The sequence below is a fragment of the Rhipicephalus sanguineus genome, chromosome 1 (genome assembly GCF_013339695.2).
Source record: "Rhipicephalus sanguineus isolate Rsan-2018 chromosome 1, BIME_Rsan_1.4, whole genome shotgun sequence".
NCBI lineage: Eukaryota > Metazoa > Arthropoda > Arachnida > Ixodida > Ixodidae > Rhipicephalus > Rhipicephalus sanguineus.
In genome coordinates this window covers 333,655,765-333,673,804 of record NC_051176.1, presented here as the reverse complement: position 1 = coordinate 333,673,804, position 18,040 = coordinate 333,655,765, and the positions used below count along the sequence as shown (strand labels likewise).

General features: G+C 48.2%; 1 protein-coding gene across 2 annotated transcripts in view; it reads right to left on the bottom strand.

The window, feature by feature from the left end:
• Positions 1–1,818: 1,818 nt before the first annotated feature.
• LOC119379560 (nose resistant to fluoxetine protein 6) overlaps positions 1,819–18,040 on the bottom strand; it is a 188,172-nt gene continuing 171,950 nt past the window's right edge. For both annotated transcript variants that reach the window (XM_037648860.2, XM_037648861.2), the window contains 2 exons: positions 11,725–11,867; positions 1,819–2,278 (listed from right to left, as the gene is read on the bottom strand). In XM_037648860.2, the coding sequence (XP_037504788.1) occupies positions 2,132–2,278; positions 11,725–11,867 (290 nt within the window). In that variant the 3' untranslated portion in view covers positions 1,819–2,131. The remainder of the gene's footprint in view (positions 2,279–11,724; positions 11,868–18,040) is intronic.

Genomic DNA, 18,040 nt, shown 5'->3' with positions numbered 1-18,040 from the left:
AATGCTGTTTACATTGAAGTGCGGGACTCTTGAGTGTTCTGCCTATTGGGTCATCATGGCATAGCAGAACAGGCACATTTGGGCAGTTAGCATGTGTTTGCACTTACCTGACATGGCTCACGAAGTGTTGGCAGTCAACTGCATCTTGTAGATAGTATGGTTCATCAAATGAAACCTAAAATGTTTAATATAGGCTGTTCATTGAAGATATGAAATTTAGTGCATTGATGGCACTGCCATGCAGGCGAATGATACGAGTAAGCGCTGCACGTCCTTTTCTTAGGGGAACTTGTCTTGATGAGAGGAAACATTGAGTGTCTTGTTCTCCCATTTTCTGTATGTCTTTATAGGGCGTTACATATCTGTGTATCTGCAAAGCTCATTGGCTGGATATTTCTGAAGGCATACACTGCCATGCAGAATGTTTCATGAGTCTGGTAGCAGGACTCGTCCTGCACTAGTGCACGCACCATTGACCCTTATATGCATGACATAATATTGCATTTCAGCATCAACAGTTAGTATTTTCATTCTAAGCCACTGTAGTGCCTTTACTATAGTTTTAATGACCTAAGCATAAGTCTCAGACTGAACCAAGGGACAATTTGAGGAAGCACAAAAAATAACCATAGGCTAACTCTGTGAGAAATTATGTTCATGCTGTAGTGTCAGTATGATCTTATGAATGCAAGGTATATATTGGGCATAGAAATGTGTCTATTAGCATGCACATTCTGTTCCAGCTTGTAGTGAATTCAAACCAGAGTGAAAGTGGCAGAGAAATTATCATAAACATTGGATGTTTGTTATCTCGTACTATATAACTACACAGTTGTGTATATGCATAAAAGGTCTCCATCTCATCTTCAGGCTGCAGGAATTTTAGGCATCAAGTGCTCTGCAAGTACCTAGTACCTGAAGTTCTTTTGGTAGAAGGAAAAAAAAAAAAATCTGCAGTGGATTGTGTAACCACGCTTACCCTAGTGGATGCAAGTATTCACACATACACCAGTTCATGGCACATATATTAAAGCGCATACTCTGCAACGCATTATGTTCTGTCCGCACAGTTGAAGTGGGCAAGAATACGTGTCCACAGCATAGGCGCACTGCACATGGAAAAAATCCGTCTGGTGCAATACTTAAAATGAAGCTCGCATGATTGTGCAGCTGAGATCCAAGAGCCCGATGTCTGTCACTGGAACGCCCAACTGCAATGCCCAAGCCTTTGTTCGTGAGCTGGATGATGTTCTTTCTCACCTGATGATGTTCTTTCGTTGAGCTGACTGCACATACAGAGGCACTAGTTTGTAGTGGAATCTGCAATTAGGTGCACCTGACAGTCTGCAAGCAGCGCGAAATGCATCGAAAAAAATTGGTAGCAATGAAGCTGTGATGCAGCAAACCACTACTAGTGTTGCTGTCACCTATAGAAATGCATCGCTCTGAACAGCGAAGGTGTTGGGCTGCCAATTAGCTTCATGTTTCCAACATGAAACTGAGAAGGGTCTCCAGAGCAAGCTGGGGCTCATGGGGGTTCAGTCGCTTGTAAAGCAGCCACCAGGTGTCCAGACTTGCAGAAGGCGCTGTACCTCATCAAGTCTTCGTAAGCATATTATATTTGGGCAGAAGCTGTGAGTAGGGCTGCAGACAGCTTGCTTTCCATTTTGTTTGTTACAGTACAGGTCTCAATATCTGTGTCGCCCCTCTGCTCCTTGATTCCGGGATGGCTGTTCGGCAACTTGATGCCTGTGCAACGTTGCGTTTCTTAGAAGCAGAAATATGAGCGTGTGTGCCTAAGGGTGCACAGATGTCTCATTGCTGTAAACCTTTCTTTCCTGGTGCTGGCAGGAAGTTGCAGATGTGACAAGTGTGTAACCATCCCTAACACACACGCATGCACCTACAGTTCACTTGGAGATCACAATGCGCAGACTGAGTTCCATGCCTTGGCAGGACCGGCGGGTCGCTTCAGAGGTGCACAGATGCGTCTCCGATTTTTTCCTGGGGCACGTCGCCATTCCTGACGGGCATGTCCAGGGTGTTGTTTGCTGTCGCCATGTTTTGGCACGATTGCTCCTTCTTGATGCTGCTGTTGCTGCAGTGGCTGTTGTTCACAGGCGGCGGCGTGTCAGCAGGCACCGCTGCTCTGAGACTGCACCCAAGCAGCTTTTCGATGAAGTCTTTGCACAGTTCTCCGGAAGGGTGCCTCAAAGGCACAGTAGAAGATGACGGCCACGCCCATGCTGATGGCCAGGTTGCCCGAAAACAGATAGAGCTAAAAAAAAGAAAAAAGGGAGGAATGAGATGGGATGAGCTTTCGGTTATATTGACTTCTAACTGTAACAGTTCCACTTAAAGGGAAGCATGCATCGAACAAGCATTACTCCTTTTAACAGAAGCAACATGTATAGAAAAATCAAAGAAAACACTGTTTGGTGCTTCATCAGTAAATTATAGCTTTAGTCATCAGATTCCTTGAGAGTCCAGTGGGCTGTAGGCACATAGGCAGGCAGAAAAACAGCTATGTTTTTGGGCCAAACATTCTCAATAACATTATTTTTTGCGTCCTCACCCCTTCACCACTGCCTCCCCTGTCCTTTCAAGAATTGTACCAACCTGCCCAAATGTTAATCTTCCTACAGAATCTCTCTCCTGGGTGAATGCCTCTATAGTTCATTGGTTGAAGCATATATAGGGAACGTGCCATGTCTTAGGACAGCAGTTGATGCAACCAGATAGTACAGCACTTTTCAAGGGGCCCTGCAACACTTTTTGAGCATGGTCAGAAAATGCTGCCAATCGGTAGTCTAGGCTCCCGAGAACATGTGAGCCAAACATAGTGCGGCACGCGGCCTAGAATTTACAATTAATTCTCAAAGTCTGCTAGAAATCGCTCCTTCCCACTACTTCAGAATATGCACGCATGCTTTCATGTATACTATAATATAATATTCGCAGTCCCGGAACTTCAATGAATAAAGTTTCTTGTATATTTTCATATCTCCTGAATGTCGTTGAATGGTATGAATATGTGCCAATTTTCACTGAGAACTAAGGAATGGCTGCGCACAATGCATCTTGTGTAGAGATGGGTCAATATTCAAGCACTTTGAATATTCGAATTCGCTTCGACACGAATTTAAATTATTCGACATGAATGTATGTATTGGAGGGAAACAGCGCGAAAGACGAAGGACCAGGCAGAGAAGGACACAAACAACAGCGCTGTTTGTGTCGTCTTTCGCGCTGTTTCCCTCCAATATGTCGTACCAACTCGCCCAAGCAACCACTTTAAATGTATGTATATTTGACCGCATGTAACCCCCCTGTAAAGGTGGTTTCGCTGCAGTGTGGGGTTGCTATGCTGTGAAACCATCCATCTCGAGAAAATCCTCACTGCCGCGAAGCCACACTTCAAGGCTAAATGTACATATTACCTTCACCACAATTAATTATTTTTTAAGTTTTGAAGCATGTTATACAGTCTTAGTATCATCATCATCAGCCTGTCTACGCCCACTGCAGGGCAAAGGCCTCTCCCATGTTCCGCCAATCAACCCGGTCCTGTGCTTTCTGCTGCCATGTTATACCTACAAACTTCTTAATCTCATCTACCCACCTAATTTTCTGTCTCCCCCTCACGCGTTTGCCATCTCTTGGAATCCAGTCAGTTACCCTTAATGACCACCGGTTATCCTGCCAACGTGCTACGTGCCCGGCCCATATCCATTTCTTCTTCTTGATTTCAACTATGATATCCTTAACCCCCGTTTGTTCCCTGACCCACTCGGCTCTCTTCCTGTCTCTTAAGGTTACACCTATCATTTTCCTTTCCATCGCTCGCTGCGTCGTCCTCAATTCAAGTTGAACCCTCTTTGTAAGTCTCCAGGTTTCTGCTCCGTAGGTAAGTACCGGTAAGATGCAGCTGTTGTATACCTTCCTCTTGAGGGATAGTGGTAGACTACCATTCATGAGTTGATAATGCTTGCCGAATGAGCCCCATCCCATCCTTATTCTTCTAGTTATTTCACTCTCATGGTTCGGCTCCGCGGTTACTACCTGTCCTAAGTAGACGTACTCCTTTACAACTTCCAGTGTCTTGCCACTTAGGCTTAGTATAGTAAATTTTAAAACAATGTATTGTACCACTTATAACTTGCACCCTATTGCTATTCACATCTTACTAATGTTCAAAGTTGCTTCCACCTCACTTCAAACGAAAAAAAAAGTGACATTCACGCATGCCTAGCTCCAATTCCAAAAAATATTGTGCTAACTTGGGTCTTGACAAAAATGCTCATTTTTCTTTATAATATGTAACATATACTATTCAAACTATTGTCACGTGGTCGTGGCGTCAACGAAGACAACAGTCAGCACGTCCGAGATGAAACTGTTTATTCGGCCGAACTTGTGGCCGAGAAACTGAGAACTAGAACTACAGCAATACACGCTGTACAATGATAGCGGCGAACAGGGCGTCGTCCGTCGATCAACTGACAAGCAGTCAAGCGCGTCGGCTTTTATACAGGCGCTATCGAACTTTCCAGCGATATCGCTGGTGGCGGCGTTATCTCTCGACAAAGCTGGAACATTCTCGTGCGGCGCGCAATCTTAACAGATTGTTCCAAAACAATCGCGAAGCTTCCTACACATCACGGCGAGGCCTGCGCAGCGCGTTGCCCACAGTATTTGTGGGTGAAGCTTACACTCATGAAATATAAGACTCGCGGCAATGCCCCCCTCTGAAAAAGCATCGTCCCGATGCTTAAAAACAGAACATGGATACATGCAATACTAAAGAAAACTAATAAAGAAAGCAAACATTAGAGTCCTCAGGTGCGCTAACGAGCATAGTACGGTTTAAGGCGCACCACATGCACGACCTCGGGTCGAGCTCGGCGCCTTTGGGAGTTCGTGATGCCGTCGGGGACAACCTCGTAGTCGAGTACGCCGAGACGTCGAAGTACCCTATACGGTCCGAAGTATCGTCGAAGAAGCTTCTCGCTCAGTCCGCGTCGTCGTATTGGCGTCCAGACCCAGACACGGTCGCCGGGCTGGTACTCGACGAAGCGTCGTCGAAGATTGTAGCGGCGGCTGTCGGTGTGCTGCTGGGTCTTGATGCGCAGGCGGGCCAGCTGTCGAGCTTCTTCGGCACGTTGTAAGTAAGCGGCGGCGTCGACATTTTCTTCGTCGGTGACGTTGGGTAGCATGGCGTCGAGCGTCGTTGCCGGGCTCCTTCCGTAGACCAACTTGTACGGCGTCATCTGCGTCGTTTCTTGGACGGCCGTGTTGTAAGCGAAGGTCACATACGGAAGGACGGCGTCCCACGTCTTGTGCTCAACGTCGACGTACATGGCGAGCATGTCGGCGATGGTCTTATTTAGACGCTCGGTGAGGCCATTGGTCTGTGGGTGGTAGGCGGTGGAGCGGCGGTGGCTCGTCTCGCTGTACTTCAAGATCGCCTGAGTTAAGTCCGCAGTAAAGGCGGTACCTCTGTCTGTGATGAGGACCTCTGGGGCACCATGACGCAAGACGATGTTCTCCACGAAGAACTTGGCTACCTCGGCGGCACTCCCTTTGGGCAAGGCCTTTGTCTCGGCGTAGCGGGTCAGGTAGTCAGTCGCTACGACGGTCCACTTGTTGCCGGAAGTCGACGTCGGGAACAGCCCCAGTAGGTCCATCCCGATTTGCTGGAACGGCCGGTGAGGTGGATCGATTGGCTGCAGAAGTCCCGCTGGCCTAGTCGGCGGTGTCTTCCGTCGCTGGCAATCTCGGCAAGTCCTAACGTAGTGGGCGACGTCGGCAGCAAGGCGTGGCCAGTAGTATTTTTCCTGTACTCTGGCGAGCGTTCGGGAAACACCGAGGTGTCCAGCCGTCGGGTCGTCGTGTAGGGCCTGAAGGACTTCTGGTCGCAATGATGAGGGCATGACGAGAAGGTAGTCGGTTCGAAGTGGCGAGAAGTTCTTCTTCAGGAGAACGCCGTTCCGTAAGAAAAACGACGGCAGTCCTCGCTTGAATACCTTCGGAACCACGGCGGTCTTGCACTCGAGGTACTCAATAAGGCCCCCCAGTTCCGCGTCGGCCCGTTGCCTTTCGGCGAAGTCGTCGGCACTTATAGTTCCGAGGAAGCAGTCATCGTCGTCGTCTTGCGGTGGCGCGTCGACAGGGGCACGAGACAGGCAGTCGGCGTCAGAGTGTTTTCGTCCAGACTTGTACACGACGGTAATATCGAATTCTTGAAGTCTCAGACTCCATCGTGCGAGACGACCTGAAGGGTCCTTCAAGTTAGCTAGCCAACATAAAGCGTGATGATCACTGACAACTTTGAAGGGCCTGCCATAGAGGTAGGGGCGAAACTTTGACGTAGCCCAGAGAATGGCAAGGCATTCCTTTTCTGTTGTGGAATAGTTTGCTTCTGCCTTGGATAGTGACCGGCTAGCATAACTGATAACCCTTTCAAGCCCGTCAGTCTTTTGCACAAGGACGGCACCGAGTCCTACGCTGCTTGCGTCGGTGTGTATTTCCGTATCAGCGCAATCGTCGAAATGCGCAAGTATGGGTGGCGTCTGCAGGCGTCGTTTAAGTTCTTGAAAGGCTTGCACTTGCGCCGTTTCCCACCTTTCCCACCTGAATTCCACGTTATTCTTCGTTAGAAGCGTCAGTGGTTCGGCGATCCGTGAAAAGTTTTTGACGAAGCGTCGGTAATAGGCACATAAGCCGAGAAATCGGAGTACGGCCTTCTTGTCGGTGGGTGGCGCAAAGTCGGCGATGGCAGCTGTTTTCCGCGGGTCTGGGCGCACTCCAGACTTGCTGATCACATGACCCAGAAACAAGAGCTCGTCATACGCGAATCTGCACTTTTCTGGCTTCAGGGTCAGTCCAGAGGCCTTGATTGCTTGAAGTACTGCCTCAAGCCGCCGGAGATGCTCGTCGAAGGTCGAGGAAAACACGACGACGTCGTCCAAATACACAAGGCACGTCTGCCACTTCAATCCGGCCAGTACGGTGTCCATGACACGCTGGAACGTCGCAGGTGCCGAGCAAAGACCAAAAGGCATGACCTTGAACTCAAAGAGGCCGTCGGGTGTTATAAAGGCAGTCTTTTCTCGGTCTCTCTCGTCGACTTCGATTTGCCAGTAGCCGGTCTTGAGGTCCATCGATGAAAAGTGTGTCGCGTTATGAAGTCGATCCAGGGTGTCGTCTATTCGTGGGAGGGGGTACACGTCGTTCTTCGTAATTTTGTTCAGGCGCCGGTAATCAACGCAGAAGCGCAGTGTCCCGTCCTTCTTCTTCACTAACACCACGGGTGACGCCCACGGACTCTTGGACGGCTGGATGATGTTGTCGCATAGCATCTCGTCGACTTGTTTCTTTATCGCGTCGCGCTCTCGAGTAGAAACTCTGTATGGGCTCTGACGGAGTGGTCGAGAATTTTCTTCTGTTATAATGCGGTGCTTCGCAAGGGGCGTTTGTCGGACCCGCGATGACGACGAGAAACAGTCCTTGTATTGCAAGAGCAGGGTTTTGAGCTGGTCTTGTTTGGCCTTCGGAAGGCTCGGGTTGACGTCAAAATCCGGTTCGGGACCTCTATTCGTCGAAGTAGGTTCGGCAGCATCGAAGAGGGCGAAAGCATCGCTGGCGGCTACACATTCGTCGATGTAGGCAACCGTCGTACCGAAGTTGAGGTGCCTATATTCGTGGCTGAAGTTTGTCAGCACTACTTTTGCTTTACCGTCGCGCAGCTCGGCTATACCTCGTGCGACGCAAATTTGACGGTTCAGGAGTAGGTGCTGATCGTCCTCGATGACGCCTTCAAGGTTCGCAGGTTTTTCGGTGCCGACGGAAATAATGACGCTGGAGCGCGGCGGAATGGTCACCTGCTCTTCTATCACATTCAATGCATGGTTGCCTGGCATCGCGTGGGGCGGGAGCGCTTTGTCTGAGTTCAGTGTTATCGACTCAGACCTCAGGTCGATGACGGCGCCGTGGTCACTTAGGAAGTCCATTCCCAGTATCACATCCCTGGAGCAGTTTTGTAGAATTACAAAGCTCGCAGGATAATTCCGGTTATTGATGGTGACTCGTGCCGTGCAGACACCAATCGGCGTTATCAGGTGGCCTCCAGCGGTCCGGATCTCGGGGCCTTCCCAAGCAGTCCTAACTTTCTTCAACTGTGCTGCGAACGGCCCACTGATGACGGAATAGTCGGCTCCAGTATCGACGAGAGCGGTGACGTTGTGGCCGTCGATCAGAACGTCGAGGTCGCTAGTCCGCCGTCTTGCGTTGCGGTTACGTCGCGGCGTCGGGTCACGGCTGCGTCGGTCTGCACCGCTGCTTCCGCGTTGCGTCGTCAGGTCTGCTTCCGGTCGCAAAGTTTCGTCTTCAGGACGTCGTTCGGCGTGCGGCGGGGGCTCGGCACTTCGTCGCGGCGTCGTCGTCGACGGCGGAGGATCTTCAGCACTTCGTCGTTCAGCAACCGCACCTCCATCGGTTGCTGCCCTTAGTTTTCCGGATACGGGCTAGGCGACCGGCCCCGGTTTGGGCCAGTGTACGGCCGGCGGTGCGGTGACATCTAGCGGCCGGGCGACGGCGAGCGGGAAGGTCGTCGTTCTTGCCACTGTGTTCCGGTGAGGTAGTCGTTGATGTCGCGTGGCCGTTCGCCTGGCTGCGGGCGTGGCGCGTTGACGGCGAATCCTCGTAGCCCCATCTGACGGTACTGGCAGCGGCGGTACGTGTGGCCGGCCTCTCCGCAGTGGTAGCAGAGCGGGCGGTTGTCGGGGGCACGCCAGACATCGGTCTTCCTCGGTGTGTTGCGCTGGCCGACAGCTGGTCGGTAGGGCGTCGGTGGCGGCGGCGGCGTCTGGCGACGGTACTGCGGCGGTGTGGCGTCTTGGCGGGGGCGTGGAGGAGGAGCATGACGGCGGGCTGCAGCAGCATAGCTAATAGCTGGCGGCTGCGGCTCTGCTAGCTGAGGCGCGCCGAGTGAATGCTGGATCTCCTGGCGCACGACGTCGGCGATGGACTCCACTTGAGCTTGCGACGAAGGTAGAAGTTTTCGCAGCTCCTCTTGCACGATTGCTCGAATCGTCTCACGCAGGTCGGCGGATCCTAGTGCTTGAACGTCTGCGTAGCTTGTGGTCGAGAAGCTGCGGTTGTATTGCCGTGTTCGCATCTCAAGCGTTTTCTCGATTGTTGTTGCTTCGGAGACAAATTCTTCGACAGTATTCGGCGGATTCCTCATAAGTCCAGCGAAGAGCTGTTCCTTTACTCCTCGCATGAGGAAGCGAACTTTCTTGTCCTCGGGCATGGCAGGATCAGCGTGGCGAAATAGCCGGGTCATTTCCTCTGCAAAGATGGCCACGCTTTCATTTGGAAGTTGGACCCGTGTCTCCAGGAAGGCTGCGGCCCTTTCCTTTCGGACGACGCTTGTGAACGTCTCCAGGAAAGCGCTGCGAAAGGCGTCCCAGGTTCGAAGAGTGGACTCCCGATTCTCGAACCAGGTCCTTGCTGCATCTTCCAGGTAAAAGTAGACGTGGCGCAGCTTGTCCTCGGAGTCCCAGTTGTTGAGCGCTGAGACCCTTTCGAAGGTCTCGAGCCAGGTTTCCGGGTCTTCGAATGACGACCCGCGGAAAGTTGGCGGCTCCTTGGGCTGCCGGAGAAGTATCGGCGCAGGCTGCACGGGGTCGGTCATCGTCGCTGCGGTCGGTGTTGGGACCTGGGGCTGCCTGGTGTTTTCGGGAAGGGGCCCGTACTCTGGCTGCAGTCCCTTCTGCCTGCGGCTTGTTCGACGATCCGGGTTTTCTTTGCCGTCGTCCTCCTCACGGCTTGGGCTTGGGTCAGCGCTTCGCGGGGGCGTCCGGATCATGGAAGAAGCAGCACCTCCACCAGATGTCACGTGGTCGTGGCGTCAACGAAGACAACAGTCAGCACGTCCGAGATGAAACTGTTTATTTGGCCGAACTTGTGGCCGAGAAACTGAGAACTAGAACTACAGCAATACACGCTGTACAATGATAGCGGCGAACAGGGCGTCGTCCGTCGATCAACTGACAAGCAGTCAAGCGCGTCGGCTTTTATACAGGCGCTATCGAACTTTCCAGCGATATCGCTGGTGGCGGCGTTATCTCTCGACAAAGCTGGAACATTCTCGTGCGGCGCGCAATCTTAACTGATTGTTCCAAAACAATCGCGAGGCCTGCGCAGCGCGTTGCCCACAGTATTTGTGGGTGAAGCTTACACTCATGAAATGTAAGACTCGCGGCACTATTCTATTGGAAATAATTCGACCAAATCACTATTCGCTTTGAGTTTGCTTCAAACCTCAAATTTACTATTCGCCGATCCCTAATCTTGTGTTCATTACAACTGCAAAAATAAAGTAAATGTCACGCAGCAGCGGTGTGTTCACATGGCAGGTAATCTATAGAAGAAAAAGCTTAATTAACATGCAGGCGATGTGATAAGAAGGATGTTCATGCCAATTATCTACTCTACTTGATTAGCAAAAGTAACCGCAGATGAATGTGGGACCAGTGGCGTAAATCCAGAAAAATCACAAGGGGGGACACACTATCTTGCCATTGTGGCCATTTTGGTTTTTATATATGCTTTATTTTTAATTATATAAAAATTTAAATTATGCTTCCAAATGGATGGATGGAAAAACTTTATTTTTGTCCCTTAGGTCGCGCTAGCTTCTTAGTCCGAAGTGGGCCGCTCCCAATTAAATTTTAAAAGAAGAAACGAGCATGAGCAGCCAATAGTGTAAGCGTACGTTGTATGGCAAAGTTGGTTTCTAAGCGTAACTCGTAGGTAGGCTTTAGCATATTTCCAGCTATGTCATTCAGCTTAAACCATGATATAAAAATGCTAATGCGTTTTTGTAATAACGCGTAAATGTACAGTATTTCTTTAACTTCAGCTCCATTCCCCCATCGTATATACCAGTTAGAAATAGCCTCCCACAATTCACTCCTGAAACCTTTCTTGTAAAGCATTTCTATGTCCACCGGTGATTTTCTTAAAATAACACAATCATAGTCGAGCAATTGCATTTACACTTCATAGTTAATGGCTTCCAACAAATCGTCAACATAAATAACGGTAGATGATCAAAGATTCTTTGTTTACTTCGCATATCAAAGCCCAGCGTAATAATGAATTGCGGTACGTCACAAGTAACCCGTAGCATTTCAGAAAGAACTTCAATAGGGTGGCAAATTGGGCATGTTGGTAACTGCATTTTAAAGTAAAGTGCAAATGGACATAGACGGAGCAAGAAAACAGGTCAAGCATTTTAGAAAGCCCATACTCTACAGTGAAGGGCTTCAGATTTCAGAGTTGGTTTTATGGAGAGTGTGGTATCCTTAACTATCAAGAAAAACAAATATGATGTTTGAAAGATAAATCTCAAGGGGGGACACTTGCAAGGGTTGTGCCCCCCCCCCCCCAGCCTGAACACAAGGGGGGTCAGGACCCCCCTGACCCACCCCCACAATTTACGCCACTACGTGGGACACGGAAAGAGACAACACAAAGCGGTACTGACAATTGTTCATTTAATGAAACACACTGAGCTTATGTAGATCAGAAACATGTGTGCCCTGCAAAACAACAAAATAAGGCGATAAAAAACACAGGATAACACAGGCTAAGTTAAATATCTTATCCTACCACCATCGTTTGCATTTAGGCGCTGGTGTAGCTGACGGTTCTCACCATGGACAAGTGGCTTCCGAATATCCTCTCGCGAATGGTCCACATTTGGAAGTCCAGTACCACTGGGTGTGCCAGGTACACGCCATACGTTAGCCGGCTCATCGGGAGCCACGCCTTCCACGACAGCACCTGGTTCACCAGCGCTGCGTAGCAAGGAGTGCACTTGAGATATGGCGTAATGTTTCCCACCATATGGGGGGCAGTGGTGATCGTAACTTCTATCATTACCTTTTGAAGTATGCCTAAGCCTTGTCAGAGTCAATTTTATGCGATGCAGTGACCGAGTAGCAGCCTATATGACCTTTTTCGCTTTGAGCCAAGCATTACAAAGTAGATCGATGTTTTTGCATAAATTAAAAAATAAATCTAGAGTCTCCCACTAGATATCTTAGTAATGTACTTGTCACCATTTCAGAACTGTAACTGGTAACGTACTTATGTTGACATTCTTCAGTAACTTGAGCTGTCATATTTGTAGTTACTTTTCACTCTAATTATTTTAATTATCCAACTTTCCATGCGTTCACCAGCTCTTCATGAAAGTAAATACAGGAGTACCATCTAGTGCATCCATCTAGTGCCTATTTAGCGTAGGTGCAGATGTATTCACTAAGAAGTGAGGCAAGCTGTCCGATGACAACTTTGAAATGCAACTGTTGCTTAAATTCAGTAACTTTTAGTTATTATGTAAGGTTATCCCTGCAATACCCTAGTGCTGTTTATCAACTTTGCTTTCAAAACGAATATTGTTTTTTTCTACTGCAACTGCGACTACGTTTCTAATTATTGAATTCCTGATCGAGTGAGGCTGACCTTGAATACCTTCGCCTAAACACTCACACTTTTTCCAATAATTGTACAGGTTGATGTGATAAAAAATTGTTTATGTGCGCAAATATTTTTTTCCCCGGAACTATTGCTACAAGATTTGCACATCTATTTGGTTAGTAGAAGCACGCTGTCGAAATTACTGTAAATTTGTTGAGAGTTCGGCTATGTTTTCTTTGTGGAGAATGTTGATGATGAACTATCATCTTGTGTTTAATGTCTCATTGAGGAAAATGGCTTCACCATGTGCCAGAGAGTTAGAATACATCACATGTAACTGTACAGGCAACTTTAGGCCACTATAATATTGCTAAGGTCTGGCATCTTTGTGCGAAGTAGTCTTGTTAAATCAGTATTTCAGGTAAAATCGTTGTTTGGGCTAGCAATTTTATGTGAAATATAAATATGAGCTTTATAAAATTGTTATTGTGGGTTCCTGCAGCGAAGACGCACTGATTACGCATTACAATCTTCATTTGACAGCATTGTTTTGCTGTATTTTTTGGCCATCACCTTTATAATGCTGCTCCTTAAAGGGCCCCTGACAGCAAAATTTTCGTTGGCGACTTTTTTACTGTAATTTGTACCTTTGTGTCTGGTAATCCCTACGTTAAATCGTAAATGCTCTAGCGTATCGTATAACTAATTCTAGCGTAGATAATTGTGACCATTTTAGCGTCACTTCAAAACGCCCGCCTAAAAACCACAAGAAACTAGCGCCCCATGCGGGGGAGCGTCAGAGACCACGTGCACTCAAGCTGTGGTGACGTTGAAAGCGCGGTTTTCAAATCGGGGCCCCGCGCGCGGTAGAGATTGAAAGTATGTGGGTGCCTCGGTATGGGTTAAACCTGTTAAGCGCTGTCCCCTCACGAAAACTACCGCTAGAGCAGCCCGATAACAAAGCGAGAGGGGTGCGGAACAATAGGCCTCGCCGGGTGCCAGTCGTCGTATTGTGCACGTGCACCCCGCAAACCTTCCGTGACGTCCACAATACTTGCTTTACTCCTGGAACGTCACACGGGGCCTCTATCTACGTCATACCAGGATGTCGCGAGGTGCAGCCAACTCAAATGAGCACTCACGCTTACTTTTAAAACCAAATTAAGATATCTTAAAGGCAACGTTCGTCACTAATAATCAGTCAGATGTGTCCCCGTATACAGGAAAGTCAAACAACAAAAACATCTCGAGGTTTCAATTTTGGTGTCAGGGGTCCTTTAAGTTAACATTTGTTCCATTCTATCGAATACAGGGATGACTCTTGTTCATATTAATCACGTTCTCTTGCTGACTGTGGCCAACAAGCTTGTTCTTATTCAACTTTTCTCCCTCAGCCACGCTGTGGAGGCTCACTGGTGACATGGCGTTCTGAGGACAAGGTCACTTGCTCGATTGCTGATAACAGTGGCCACACTCCAACATGGTTGGAGTGCAAAAGCACTTCATGTTCACTTTTTTAGCGCATTAAACGGACAAGGATGGAACAGAATGACGCAGACACAGCGCTAATATTCTTTTCCATCCTTGTTCGTTTAGTGCGCTAAAAAGTGAACATGAGTTGCCAGCATCCCCAAGCATACGCGCTTGCAAAAGCACTCATGTGCATAAATTTAAGTGAGCATTCAATAAACCTCATGTGGTCAAGACTAGTCCGGAGGCCTGTGTGTTGCTTTATAACCGCACGCTGTATAAACCCCACAATTTGACCCAGCTTCATTCCTTAACCAATTCCAAATTAGAATAAGTAATAATGTAGAGTACATACATAGTTAAGAAGTATAAAACACCTATTATTTGCCCTGAATTTGCTAGTCTGTGAGCAGCTTTATAGCAGATGGCTGCTAGACAGTCTTAATTCCAATCAGCCTTGCATTGCCGCTATTATACAGGGTGTTTCAGATAAAAAGCACCAAGCATTAAAAAATTAAGCATAGGCATTGCACGTCTCCAATTAGCACAGTGTTGTTCTGAGTCATGTAGAGCACATCAGAATATTTTTTCCAATCTGCAAAGCTTGGCAATTAACAAAGATTGCTTAACAAACTTTTTAAATAGTAACTTTTGTATTCAAGAAAAATCTTCAATACAAAAGTCGTAGTGCTTGTTCAGAAACATCGAATTTTTCAATCTGTGGTAAGATAACTCCCCTACTTAATCTTTTTCCAGTCTTTCTTTAAAGCGCATAAATTTTCAAAAAAATACCACGTTACTGGCGCCTAATGCACGGCGCTTTTAGTGCCCTCAAATGTAAGTTGAACAAATTATCAAAGGCTGCTCCGTGCATGAAGGGCGATTGAGCAGGCTATCGGTGACTGTGATGGACACTAAATGATGGTAGGGGCGTACCGTAAAAAAAAAAAAAAAATCTAGGAAAGAGTGACCGCCACGTGTGAGTGAATCTGTAGTCTCAGTCCTTCATCACGCTGTCACCCTCGCCTCTTCTAATGTGTTTCTTCATTGGTGCGAAAAGAAGAAAAAAATACCCACGCTTCATCAAATGCTGCCTACGGTCTCATGTGGCATTTGCTCCGTGGCTGCCGCTTTTTTATCGAAGAATTTTTTTTGTTGTTGAAACGGTCTACTCCTTTTGTCGCTTAAGGTACATTGCAGTCACCGATAGCCTGTTCAGTCGATGTCTGTGCTCGAAGCAGCCTTTGATAATTCGTTCAACCTATATTTGAGGGCACTAAAAGCGGCGCGCATTAGGAGGCAGTCACGTGGTATTTTTTAAAATTTGCGCACTTTAAAGAAAGGCTGGAAAAAATTTAAGCATGGAAGTTATCTTATCATAGATTGAAAAATTCTGTTTCTGAACAAGCACTACAGCTTTTGTATTGAAGATTTTTCTCTAGAGTAACTATCCCCTTCAGTCACGGCGTACACAATTGTGTACACGAACTTCGGAGGCGCGTCACACGCCACGTCTTTCTTCAAATGGCCTGAAACTCAGTGTGCACATCCGTGCAGGCTTCCTGGGTGGACAAGTAGCGGTCATTTAACTTCATTCTGCTTGGTATTGCTGCAGAGGATCACTTTGCTGGAGACACCACCATGTTAGACGATCGTTCGACGTGCCGCATTCCAGGACCAACTTCAATAGGATTTTTTTTCTCTACTCGAAACGAATACAACCAAAAAACAAGCTGTGCATGCATTTCGGGCCAAATAGTTGATTCTTTTTATGCAATTATTGAAGCTGACTGATGGCAGAATAATGAGATAATTCGTTATTATCTCATTATTCGCAAATTAACATTAATTACTGAAACTCAACCAAAACAATACATTCCTTCATTTTCGTTCTTGGAATGTAATACTGAGTGCCTTCGAACCATGCCATGTGAATTTGACGCATTTGCAAACAGTGCATCATAATTTGTGACTGAAGGGGCTATTTAAGAAGGTCATTAAGCAATCTTTGTTAATTGTCGAGCTTCGCGGATTGGAGAAAATATTGAGACGTGCTCTATATCGCTCAGAACAAAAATCGCAGGGTCCCTTGCGCATTCACCTAAGATGACTCGAAGGCAAAAGCCATCTTCCTTTTCTTCTCAGTTGATGTATTGGGGAGCCTACATGAACGGCCAGTCATGTAGCCTCTCTAGATGTATTTATCCTGCCCTGCCACCCTCCAAAAGCTTTGTGCACCTAGCGTGGTTTTGCACTGCTTTCAGGATCTGAGGCACCCCACCTGGTTTTACACTGCCTCTGGGATCAGCCCACCTTTGACCAAACTACGATGTCATGTGATGATGGTGTAGGCTTATGCCACAGGAGCAAAGGAACGAGACGGCTGAGCCAGAATCGACACCTGCAGGGAACACAAGCCGTGGCTTCACGTGCCACTGCCAAGCGCCGTCTTTATTTTCTTCTCTTGAGGTCGCGCGCTCTCCAGTTTTGTTCGCCACCCAAAGGAGAGCGCTACAACGGCATCATGCGGTGTTACGCAGGGGTGGAAGTGCTGCGCCATTTGCGCCACGTTGCGCCAATCCGCTTCTGCAGCGCCATCCTGCTCCAAAACGCATTATTGCGCCGAAACTGCTCCCAAGCCGTCTTTGGTTTACGGCCTCCGCGATGGGCTCCGGTGAGCTGCCGGAACCGATCACCGAGGCTACGTTTGGTGCCTTCATGTGCCGCTGTCATCCGTGTCATGGCGCGCCTAAGCGAGCTTATATCATCATCACATCACTTGGCGAGCTCTCGTGACCTTGTCGAAGGCGCAAAAAACCTAGCGAGCCACAAGAAAGTGAGTTGTGCGGCCGTATTTTTATTGTGGCGCCGGCGGCAACGGAGTTTTCTGGCGCGCTGCGCGCACGAGGCGGTTGCTGTCATCGTGGCCTGGGATTGCGAACATGAATAAAATTAAGTGCGTTGACGCTTCATAATGTCGAAAAGGTTATTTACTGCGAATGTTTAATTTGATGTGAAGCCATGAAGATAGTGCGAGCAGCTGCCGCGGGCGTAAACGCGTCACCATTATTTAGAAACTTTGCGTTAAGGAAACCGCTGTATAGCTGAGTGTGTAATATGAATTTTGTGTCATAAGTCTGCATGAGAACGAAAAATTTGTTTTATCCATTTGCGGTCAATCAAGCCACTACCAACTGCGAAATCACTCACAGTGCTTCGGTTTATGTAAGTCGGTTGGACCATTTCCGAAACTTTTTTTTTTTTTAGCGAGAGCGTGCCTCTCCATGTGCAGAATTTGTTGCATTGCACACAAGCCCTTAGACGTTATAAATGCAGCATGTAAACGCGCTCGTGCAGTGACGAGCTTAGCCTCGCTAGTGCGATCGGTCGCATTGTTCGATTTTGGCTCGTCAGAACCTGCGCTCGGCTCGTGGTCGAGTACGCTGTAGCTAGTACCGCTAGGCCGCTAGTACCATCCGCAGCACGTGACACGCCGCTCACCGCCGTTGCTGTGTGTGGTTTGGTACATGAGGTGGCGAGTGACGAAATATACGAAACAGAACAAGATAGACAGCTGGAACGTTTATTACTGAAAAGACGAATGTGAGGTACTACGAAAACAGAACCACGGGATACAAATTGTGCGCTTGCGACATCTAGGAAATCTTGGAAGGGAACTTGAAGGGAAAAGGTGGAAGCGCTTGGCGCAATTTTTGGCGCGATTTACGCGCGTTTTTTGACGAACGCCTTCGCGAAATCGCGCTGTTGCGTCCCGAATGGCGCGATTTCATGCGCGACTGACGCGTGGTCGGAGGGTCGCGCGCGTCATTTTCACGAACGCTATCTCAAAATTGCGCCGCCGCGTCTTCCTACTTGAAGTAGAAAAGACAACGCCTCGCGCGGCACATCGCCCGCTCGTCCGACAAGCTGAGTTTAAGGTGCACACGCGTGTTTGTTTGGTTTCTTCCAATGCCTCCAGACGGCGCTGACCTCCGCGCATTTCGAAGGAACTTTTTGCAGCTGGCGTAGGCTTTTGACGAGAATGTAGCAACACAACAAACGCGGCGCAGAAACGCCG